Source organism: Populus euphratica, unplaced genomic scaffold (genome assembly GCF_000495115.2).
Source record: "Populus euphratica unplaced genomic scaffold, PopEup_1.0 scaffold73.1, whole genome shotgun sequence".
NCBI lineage: Eukaryota > Viridiplantae > Streptophyta > Magnoliopsida > Malpighiales > Salicaceae > Populus > Populus euphratica.
Window position 1 is genome coordinate 233,658 of NW_011499895.1, and position 12,257 is coordinate 245,914.

Genomic DNA, 12,257 nt, shown 5'->3' on the forward strand with positions numbered 1-12,257 from the left:
TGATATTTTTAATAAGAAATAAATATTCCTTACGGATATATTAATGAGACAAAAACATGTTAATAAACATGTTAATAAAAAATAAATATTTTTAATATACTTATTAATGCCTTACGGATATATTAATGAGACAAAATATATCTAACATACATGTTAATAAAAAATAAATATTTTTAATATAATTATTAATGTAATAAAAATATAGTAGGTTTCTAGAAGTTTTTATATATTTAGGAGTGTAAGAAAAGTAAAATTTAAAATTTAGTTGAACTCATGAGATTGAACTATTTTTCAAGAGCAAGCACATGACAATTGAAGTTTTTTTCGTAGATGGAGTATGTTCGGGCATATTGCTTAAAACAATAGATTTTTAGACCTTTAAAAAAGTTTTAAAACTCATTAAATTTGAGTTTATCACTCCCAAATACCACATAGAAGCATCATTGTTTTTCTTCAGGGTTATCTACCTGCTTGCTGTGCTATCCTTGAAATTTTGTAAACTAGATCAGTTAGTGCCATATTACCTAATCAAAGACACATAAACGACATATCATGCTTCTTTTAATCTTTGTGTCCACATTCCATTCTGTCTCAAATCCATCATTTAGCCGACAAATGTACCAAAATCCTGATCACCCAAAAGGCCACACCATTCCCTGAGCATGCTCTGTTAACCTAAGATTGTCTTTCTTTCTTATTACAACCAATAATCCACTAATTTGAGCGAAGTACAAGTAGCTACAAGGTGTTACGATGTTAGGCACATAGCTGACGCGTACAGCACCAACACTATACACCTTGTAACATTGCTTATGTGTCATTTCGCACATGGACACATGTTTGTACTCTATTCGCTGCGTTCATAGTCAGCTATACAGGCTCCAAACGTACGTTTCACACCTTCGACGGCAGTTAGGCACAAAAAATTTATCTAGCCAGCAAAGCCTAAAGCTCCTTTACACTGAAATGTCAAAGCTATATAACATCTTAAGGCCATGGTTGTGGATTGCTTATTTTCCACTAACACCCTCCCTTTGCTTCCTCCTACCTTTGAAACCATTGTCTTCTGACTCTCTCTAGATCGAAGAGATAAAAGAGTCAATATGGGTTCTTTTAAATTCTTCATGTTTAGTTTCCTTTGTGTGATCATTATTTTGGTAGTGGTTTCTGGGGAAGAAAGTCCCCAGCTTGTTAAGGATAGAATTTCATTGCTTTCTTTCAGGTCAGGTATTGTATTAGACCCTGAAGGTGCACTTGAGAGCTGGAACTCTTCAAGCAGTCACGTTTGCCACTGGACAGGAGTCAAGTGCGACAATGCTAGTGATCGCGTCATACAGCTTGACCTTAGTGGCCTGTCACTTCACGGCAGGATTTCTCCGATTCTTGCGAATCTTTCTTCTTTGCTGGTTCTTGATTTGTCAAGGAACTTCTTTGAAGGCCATATTCCAGCAGAGTTGGGTGATCTTCTCCAGTTAAGACAGCTCAGTTTATCATGGAATCTTCTCGGTGGAAACATTCCCGAGGAGTTGGGATTTCTTCACCAATTAGTATATCTTGATTTGGGAAGTAACAGGCTTGCTGGTGATGTTCCTGCGCCACTTTTCTGCAATGGGTCCTCTTCTTTGGAGTATATGGACCTTTCTAACAATTCTTTAACTGGAAAAATCCCTTTGAAGAATGAATGTGAGCTTAGTGCTTTGAGGTTTCTTTTGCTTTGGTCGAATAGACTAGTCGGTCGGGTCCCTCGAGCACTTTCTAAGTCCACCAATCTTAACTGGCTCGATTTGGAGTCAAATATGCTGACTGGGGAATTGCCTTCAGAGATTGTACGCAAAATGCCAAAGTTACAGTTCCTCTATTTGTCTTACAATGACTTCGTTAGCCATGACGGTAACACCAATCTTGAGCCCTTTTTTGCTTCTTTAGTGAATTCTTCTGACCTTCAAGAACTTGAATTAGCCGGAAATAACCTTCGCGGAGAGATGCCTCCTATTATCGGTAATCTTTCTACCAATTTTGTACAGATTCATCTAGATGAGAATCTTCTTTATGGATCTATCCCTCCTCACATTTCAAACCTTGTCAATCTCACCCTCTTAAACTTGTCTAGTAACCTTTTGAATGGTACCATCCCCCTAGAACTATGTCGTATGGGAAAACTAGAGAGGGTTTATTTATCAAACAATTCACTCTCTGGTGAAATTCCAGCAGCTCTTGCTAACATTTCCCATTTAGGCCTTCTTGACTTGTCAAAAAACAAACTTACAGGCTCCATCCCGGACAGTTTTGCCTACCTTTCACAGCTTCGGAGACTCTTTCTCTCTGAAAATCAACTTTCAGGAACCATACCACCAAGCTTGGGACAATGTGTCAATTTGGAGATCCTAGACCTTTCTAGAAATAAGATTTCTGGGATAATTCCTAGTGAAGTTGCAGGACTCAAGAGCTTGAAGTTGTATTTGAATCTGTCAAGCAATCACATGCATGGTCCTTTACCACTAGAGCTAAGTAAAATGGACATGGTGCTAGCAATCGATCTATCTTCCAACAATCTCTCTGGCTCGATCCCGCCACAACTTGGAAGCTGCATTGCACTAGAGCATCTTAACCTTTCAAGGAACGTTTTAGAAGGTCTTCTTCCAGCAACAATAGGACAGTTACCCTATCTTAAGGAACTGGATGTATCTTCAAACCAATTGAGTGGCAATATACCACAATCTCTGGAGGCATCAACAACTCTCAAGTATCTCAACTTCTCTTTCAACAAGTTCTCTGGAAACACATCAAACAAGGGGGCATTTTCTTCTCTGACGATAGATTCTTTCCTAGGCAATGAAGGCCTTTGCGGTGAAATAAAGGGCATGCCCAACTGCCGGAGGAAACATGCTCATCATTCACTTGTTTTACCTGTCCTCCTGTCTTTGTTTGCTACTACCTTATTATGCATATTTGCATGCCCCCTCGCTCTCAGGTCAAAATTCAGAAGGCAAATGGTGATATTCAATCGAGGTGATTTGGAAGATGAGGACAAAGAAACGAAAGACCTCAAGCATCCAAGAATCTCATATCGACAGCTCATTGAAGCTACAGGGGGGTTTAGCGCTTCAAGCCTGATAGGTTCAGGCCAATTTGGCCATGTCTACAAGGGAGTTCTTCAAGACAACACAAGGATAGCTGTTAAGGTATTGGATACAAAGACAGCTGGAGAAATTTCAGGGAGCTTCAAAAGAGAGTGCCAAGTCCTAAAAAGAGCCAAACACAGAAATTTGATCAAGATCATCACAATATGCAGCAAGCCAGATTTTAAGGCTCTTGTCCTTCCTCTCATGTCAAATGGGAGCCTGGAAAGGCATTTATACCCAAGTCATGGACTAAATACAGGGTTGGATTTGATTCAGTTGGTGAGCATATGTAATGATGTGGCTGAAGGGGTGGCCTATTTGCACCATTATTCTCCTGTTAGAGTAGTTCACTGTGATCTCAAGCCAAGCAATATTCTTCTAGATGAAAACATGACAGCTTTGGTAACTGATTTTGGAATCGCAAGATTGATTAAAGGTGCTGATGACAGTAATCCAACAGATGATTCAGTGTCCTTTAGCTCAACTGATGGATTGCTGTGTGGATCTGTCGGCTACATTGCCCCTGGTATGTACTTAGTTTCTGCAGCAACGTAGTATTATTTCATTATTTCTAATTACGAAATGATTTATAATGTTCTTCATGGAAAGAGAGCATTTTTGAAGACCTTGTTATGTTTATTAATTTCCTTGTCAACTTGATCTAACGCAGAATACGGAATGGGAAAGCGTGCTTCAACGCAAGGAGATGTTTACAGTTTTGGAATCCTCTTGCTAGAAATTATAACCGGAAGGCGCCCCACAGATGTTCTATTTCATAAAGGTTCAAGCTTGCATGGATGGATTAAGAGCCACTATCCCCACAAGCTCAAGCCCATAGTTGCTCGAGCAGTGCTTAGGTTTGCTCCATCTGGCATGCCGGTATACTATAACAAAATATGGAGTGATGTAATCTTGGAATTGATTGAGCTTGGTCTTATTTGCACTCAAAACAATCCTTCAACAAGACCAAGCATGCTAGAAATAGCCAACGAAATGGGCAGCCTAAAGCAGTATCTTTCTAGTCCTCCCCCCCTATTGATTGACGAAGCATATCCTAAGGCCAGTGCTTAATTATGCAACAGCTTTGAAAGTAGCCTCTGAAACTGTTAATCATCGTATTCATTCGTTTGATTATTTTCATGGTAACTAAGTCTGATTTTAATTCAATACAATAGCTTTCTTGATTAACAATTTACCGAAGGTGTATTGTAGGATCATTTTCATTACTGATAACTATAGTGTTCGTGGTGTGGTGAAACGATCAGACAGTTATGTCAAAGCATAAAGAACATCTTCTTTTCACCGTCCAATGGATTCTTTAAACTGGAAAAATATTCCTTGCTTTTGTCAGTCATATTTTAATCATAACCAACCAAAAACCTCCTTGATTTGTTAATTTATTAATAGATTTCACTCGATTGTGAACTCTGAATCATAGTTCAACTAAGAACCAGGCATTGATGCTTCAACCTTTGTCTTTTTTTCTGCTGGTCTATTTCTCTGCTAAAATATCAGCATTTCTTTTTGTGGTGAGCAAAACAGTGATTTCTATAATCAAGAAAATGCACTAGGGTCCCTTTTAGCCTACCAATGATATGGATTTGCCTTAACTGAGGAGTAAGTGGAAGATTATAATAAGCCTATTACTCACCTCCATTTTAATCATAAAAAGCATTCGGGACCTTTCTATGACTTCATCGTGAGAACAGGGAGAGAGTCCCTAGACCACAAAGTTTGCTGCAGTAGGTTAGATTGTCTCTGGGAAAACATTAACAAAGAAACTCAAATCAGTCAAATAGGGATACCACATGATGGCGTAAACATCCGAGACTGTTCTGGAGACCGAATTTATGTGCAATGTGATATGAATTAGGCCACTGTCCTAATCTCTAATAAACTAAGTTGTGTGCTTGCACAAACTACCAATATCTTGTTGTAGTTTCTCTAAATGGTAAACTGGCTAACCATCCATCATAATTCATGCACCTACCATCACCTCCTCTATCTTTTTTCTCCCTCTATTTCCTTATTGTTATAATGAGATTTATGGAAAAAACCATAGGCGGGCATAAAAAATTTCTCTAACATAACTTCAGCAAGCCAATGATTCTCTTCCCTCCCAGTACTAGCAAAGCAACCAAAAAAGTTGCAGATGTTGGTGCACGGTCTACCGATACTAGTTAGTAACTTAGAACTGTTACCAATGAAACAGATACTTGCAGAACTTGGAAAAATGACAATCTTTGGAGCACTATTGATTTTAGAATTCTATCTCGAAAGGCCTATGATTATCTCGAACTCTATATTCGTATGATGGCCAAAGGTGAAGGGTGAAAGCTGCAGCTTCATAGCTGGGCACTAAAAGTCCTAGCCAGAACCACCATTATGGCCTGAAAATTAATAATGGTCATTTGTGAAACTGGAATATAAACCTGGTATCATTGTCTGGTGCAACCATGCCTAGTAAATCTCAGGTGCCAGTTGGCTGTCCCCGTTGCATATGCTATGCATTCATTTTCTGCAAAATTTGCTGAAACACCATTACACATGGGAGCACATACTGGAAGGAGTCATAAATAAATATCAAGGCGAAACTAGTGTGTTTCTGTCTTCGAAGTTTTCCACATAATCTCATACTATACCTCGAAAAAGATTTTGAAAAGCTGGAGCATAATTTTATCAAATATTCCACTCGGTTTGCAGCTTATCTTGACTGGTAATTTACCAGTTAGTCTGACTGGATCCCTTACACCTCCCATTTCAATCCTTCCTTCAACAACTTCTACATAATTAATGCCAGATGGTATTTGACATCAGAATTTTCCTGAGAACGAGGCAGTTCTTGCATACAAATTAAAAAAAAAAAACTCATTTACATCTTCTGCACGTGTGGTCTTAATTAGTAAATATATTTGTATCCTTAAGTTTCAGTAAATAAAAGGTCTCTTTACTCATTCATGGACACATGTTGTGAACCATCCACAGGAGAAATTGTTAGTCCAAGATAAAATATCCCAGGAGATGACCTACTCAAAACTGAAGTCCTTGTAGAGCATTAGTGCAATAATGACATGGGGTTAGGTAGCTATTAAAACATCTACAGACAGACAGCCGGGAATGAACTGCGGTTGCAGAAATAAGCAACGGAGATTGCTATCTAGCTAAGGCTACAAGACATGTTTTTTGAAGTATAACTTGTCTAGTCAAAGATTGAAGCAACTCTATCCCAATTCACACAAAGTCTTTGAAGATGAACTGAAATTCTGGCCTGAATTTGGAAGTTCAGAGACAATTTTACCATTGAAATTAGAATGCAGGGGTCGTCTGAATATTGAAACTCTACTGCTAAAAAAGAGAAACTTTGAGACATAAACAAAACCAACCTCCCAATGAAGATGAGAGAAAAAAGAGAAAGAAAAAGCAAAAGCTTTCATGATTTCTGCCTCCTCACTTGGACTACCTTCTTCCACATAAAAAGAAGTCTTCCACAAACTGCAAAGCTCATTCACTTTTCTTGGTCATATCACATTGTAGAGGCGGGTCGAATGGGTAGTTCTAAAGCAGTTGCAAATGATAACCCACTAGCTACAAAAAAGACTTCATAAAATACTCCTCGTGCATGAAAGAGGAAGGTGAATGTGACATGGTGCTCCATGATAGTGATTGCCATAGCTAACATTATTCATAGGTCTTTATCTATCTATAAATGTTTTAAGTTACAAAGAAGCTTGGGCTATTAAACAAACATGTAAAACATCTTTAGATATATATCTATTTTGTTTGTGCGCCGTGCGGCGCAAGTCAAATTTTTTTAACATAAACAAAATGTTTAGGTGGTCAAAACGTTAACGTGAAGTTAACTCGATGAAAACATAATATATAAGATCAGGATATCCCATGGAATAGAAAAGAAAAAAAAACCATAAAATTTAAGTTTTAATAATTTAATATAAAATAATAAAATTAAAAAAAAATTAATTTAAAAAAAATTAAAAAAAACCTGAGTCAACCTGAACTCGCTCTACTAACCTGCCATCCATGACAAGAAACCTGGATTAAAAACTTTATTAAAAAAAAATCTAAAAAAAAGATCAAAGTTAAATAAATTAATTAAAAAAAAATCTAAGTCACTCTGAGTTAACTTAACTAACCTATAACCTAAACTCATCTCAAAAATAAAAAAAAATAAAAAAAAAGTAAATAAAAAAATAAAGATCAAATTTAGATAAAAAAATAAATGAAATAAAATGTTGAGAAATTAAATTGAAAAATAAAATTAAGAAAAGAATAAAAAAGAAATTAAAAGAACAAATATCAAAATTCGATAAAATAAATAAATAAAATAAAATATTAAGAGATAAAATTAAAAAAAATCAAGAAAATAATTTATTTTATATTTCAATTATATTCCTCATTCTCTTAATTATTCTTTATCTGTTTTAAATCCTTTTTTGGCATTTCTCTTTTCAATCTCATCTCTTTGTAAAATTGAAAGTTGACCTCCCATTTTTAATTTATTTAAATTATAGCACTCATTTTTTAAATTGTTTTTTCATGGATTTCTCTTTGCAATTCCATCTCTTGATATTTAATTTAATTGGATTTATATATCTACTATAATCACCATTCTTTTTATTACTATTTTTTTTACATTATTTTTTTAATTAACCTAGATCGTGGGTTTATCACATTAACTAATATTGATTCAAGACTTTAACATTATTTTATTTTCATGTAATTTAATTCTCATGTTGACCAAAAAAATTGAAACATTTTTAATTTAATTTTTTTTTGTTTTTCAAAAAAAAATTCAACTCACATTAGGGCTCCCATGCGATTGCGCCTCTCTTTTCTGGTCCATTGATTTGGTTTTCTCCTTATTTTTACTTTCATTTTCATCCTTTGATTTTAGTTTTTAATTGAATTTTTTTTGTTAGCTTTTTTTCAATAAAATCTAAAGAGATCTTTTGCATTTTTATGGTGTTTTCTAATTAGAATATTATTTAATTGTGTTTAGATAAAAAGATAATTTTTTAAATTAAAAATTATAAAATCCAATAAAATCTACAACCCAAATGGCTAGTTGGTCATGTTAACTCCAATTTACTTCTCTCTTTTTTCAATTGAATTTTTTTATTTTTAATATATCACATTAACGTTTTTTTGCATTTACTTTTTTAAAAAAAAAGTGTTGGTAAGCTGTCACAATCTCATGCTATATTATTTATCCTATATCAAAAAAGATGCATTTTTCCTTGTTTTTGTGATCATATTTTTTTTAATTTTTAATATATCACATTAACGTTTTTTTGCATTTACTTTTTTAAAAAAAAAGTGTTGGTAAGCTGTCACAATTACAAATCACTATTAAAAAAGAGTTAAAACTCCTCAGGAAAACACTATAACTCCATATTTATTTACATTGTTTACTAGAATAGTGTGATGATATTTTTACCCTCCAACAAAAAACATTAACACTAATTATCAAGAATATTAAAAGATAAAACTTAACACTAATTATCAAGAATATTAAAAAAAATTATGTGACTCATTTGTCATTATCAAATTGACCGAAGACAAATAAATCTTTTTTCTTTTTTATAGTATAGTGAATGACCAAAATAACATTTAAAGCAAAAAAATTTAAACCTGTTTTCAAGAGATATTTTTGTATTTTCATAATGATTTTTTTGTTATTATAATTTAGATTGAGGGATAATTTAGTATTTGACCAAATATAAAAAATAAAAAATAATAAAAATGCATAGTGAAACTACAAAAATACCCTTAAAGAAAAAATAAACCTAAAGTCAATGGGCTTTTTTACCTTTTCACCATGACTTTTGCATAATTATTAAGTTAGCTTAGAGGTTATTTGATATTTAACTAAATAAAAGAAAAAAAAATGTGTGCAACGCGACGCCTCCCAACATCAAAAAATACACTTCTGTCATGTCGTTAGAAGCGTCGTTATATCCTATTTCTATTGGTACAGTGCATATTTTTAATGGTGGTTCAGTTTGTTGTTGATGGGCCTTTTCTTCTTCCTTTTCTCTCTCCTTCCCTGAGAATTATATCTTGATCCTTTTGGCAGTTGGAATTGCGATTTCAATCTTTATTCTTTTGATTTTTATTTTTTTATTTTTTCTCATTTGTAGAAGTTTTAATTATTTTTAATTTCATCCTTTAATCTCAATTTACCAAATATTATATTCTCCAATTTGTTCCTCATTCTTTGTATTTTTTATTTTTTTCTTTGGCCTTTTTGTAAAAGTTTTATTGATTTTCAATTCCATCATTAATTCAAATTGATGGTATTATATTCTCTAATTAGGTCCTTATTGTTTTGATTTCTAATTTTTTTCTTAACCCGTTATTAAAAGTCATTATTCTTTTCAATTTCACCATTCAATCAAAACATTTTTTTATTTTTTATATTAATTTTGATCCTCATTCTTTTAATTTTTTTGTTCTTTTACTAAATTTATTTTTCTTTTTAATTTTATCCTTCAATCAAATATAGAATTTATTTTATTTTTTCCTTTAATCAAATATAGAATTTATTTTATTTTTCAATTTTGATCATCATTATTTTAATTACTATATTTTTAATCCTTTTATATAATTTTTTTTAATTTTATCTTTCAATATTTGATTAATTAGAAATTAAACTTCATAATTTTTTTAATATTGAGTGCTTCAGGTCTAATAACAAAGATTATAAGTTTGAAAAGTTAACAGGATTTTTTTATCAAATTATTCTAATTGTATTATCTAAGTTACAGTTTTGTGGAAATATCTCGAGTTGGCTTTACCTTGATTGCTGTAATTATAGATTTATCATGATAACTTAGATTAATCAAAAATTAATTTTGTTATATCATTGTTTACATTGTTTTGACACCTAAAAATTATTTTTTGCATAAAAAATATAGTCTAACCTAGGTTCTAGTATGGACGCTAGTCCTAACTATAATATGTAGTATCTAGATGAAGTGGATCTCCTTTAAAAAAATATATCTTATTTGATGCAAGTTACATGAATTTCAATGTTAAAATATATCTTATTTGATGCAAGTTATATGAATTTCAATGTTGTTCATTGTGGATTTTCCCGGAGGTTATAATTAAGTTATTTAATTAACATCTTTGTTTTTTTGTGTATTTTTTTCTAATTGAATTAGCCAAAATAATAATAATAATAATATAACCTCAACCTACAAAACAAAAAACATAAACTCGATTTGGTCTTTATTTTCAGATGACTATCCTTGAATTAAAACATAAACTAACCGAAATGGTCAATTAAATTGATGAACCTAATGATCTGGTGACTATTTGGAATATTGAACCAACTACATTATTTTTTTCATTAATCAAATTATATAAGATTATAAAACAATAGAAAAATATGTCATTTCAGTGAGCCGGCAACTGAACGGGTAAACTACTAGGTGAATCCTTGCCTTGAATTAAGCCACGGAGGATTAATCTTCCAATTTAATTTCGATAATAACATTTACTGAGACCATCATATTTGAAAACTTCAACTTTATAATTTGCATGGGAAAAAAAATTACATAGAAATTGGGCTTTCAATTATATTTAAAAACTTAAAATTTTTTTCAGTATATTAAACAATGTGTTAAAAAAGGTGAGAAGATGCGGACAAAACTTAGTTGAGTTAAACCGGGTGTAGCGGGTTGGGCCAGGATCTAAATAATAATAAAAATAATTTTTTTATTTTTTATTTTTTATTTTTTATTAATAATTATACATTATCATTATTTTTAAAATTATAAGCAAACTGCTAATTACTTCAATTATTAATATATATTTAACAATGTTCATGATATATATGATTATGATCAATTTTCGAGAGAGAATATCTTTTAACCTAGCTTGTAAGAAAGTTGAAAGTCAGTGAAAGAGATTGGGAGATTTGAATTCAACTACACAAAACAGTATGTAAGAGGCTAAATTTATCATTTGTTGTCGCCACAACGAATCAATCTTGAACCTTCGAGTTTAATATTTGTAGAAAAGCAAATATGACGATGTGTGCAGGCTAAAATAGTAATAATACCAATAATAATAATAATAATAATAATAATAGAATGTACAGAGCACAAGGACAATTAATATACACTGAAACAACGTGAAAAGAGTACGAAATCAACTTGGGACTGAAACAAGAAGTAAAATAAGACTTTACGTGGGCAATCCAATAAACACATGAAGGCAATCAAGATTTAGGAACATTATCATGTCGCTTGAGCAAAATCTTTCCAAAATGAAAGCAGAAGCCACTCACACATTTCAAGAAATGGAGAGGATAAATCCAAGAAGCCACACCCAAAAGTGGATCAAATATATATATATATATATATATATCCCACATTTCTTCTAACGCTTACATTTGGCTATCAAGGAGGGACATGGTTGGAGTGGTAGGCTTTGAGGCATGGAACAAAGAGCGATGCTTTTGTTTTAAGAAAGAAATATGGATTGATTGATACGATCTTGTGTTCAGATATTCAAGCATTTAAATAAATATTAATTTACGTGGTTCGGTAACTTGCTTACTCTACCGAGCTACTGGTTTGTATTAATCAAGCTTAGAAATAATACAAACAACAAAACAAGAAGGAGGAGAAAAACTTCTCTACTCAACTCAACTCTCGCTCTAGCTCTCTCTGTGTTTCTCTTTATTTCATGTAATACTCTCAGCTATCAATGGCACGCTCTATTTATAGTTGATATGGGAGACAATCTTCTTCCTTTGGTCAATTATGGTGGCTACCATTTTCTTTGTTTAGGCACCTACCATTGACTCTTGCATTGCAACCACATGGCTGCCAACAACTATTTGTGTCCATACATCACAATCTTCCACTTGGACACAAATAACGCTAGATTTGTCTTTTAATCTTGAAGACCAGTTGAACCTTTACACAACTTCAGTTTATCAAGAGTAACTCCTTTGGTTAATATGTCAGCTGGATTTTTGCTTCCACAGATCTTTTCTAGCAACAATTGTTCATCGTCTAACAATTGTCGGATGAAGTGATATTTGATCTGAATATGCTTAGTTATGGAGTGAAATGCTGGATTCTTGGCAAGGAAGATTGCACT

At 32.7% G+C, this 12,257-nt stretch overlaps 1 protein-coding gene across 1 annotated transcript; it reads left to right on the forward strand.

Moving 5' to 3' along the window:
- The first annotated feature begins 1,034 nt into the window (after positions 1-1,034).
- LOC105131885 (putative leucine-rich repeat receptor-like serine/threonine-protein kinase At2g24130) lies at positions 1,035-4,309 on the forward strand. Its single transcript, XM_011035072.1, has 2 exons — positions 1,035-3,648; positions 3,793-4,309. The coding sequence occupies exons 1-2, from the start codon at positions 1,104-1,106 to the stop codon at positions 4,191-4,193; spliced, it is 2,946 nt and encodes a 981-aa protein (XP_011033374.1). The 5' UTR covers positions 1,035-1,103; the 3' UTR covers positions 4,194-4,309.
- Positions 4,310-12,257: the final 7,948 nt, after the last annotated feature.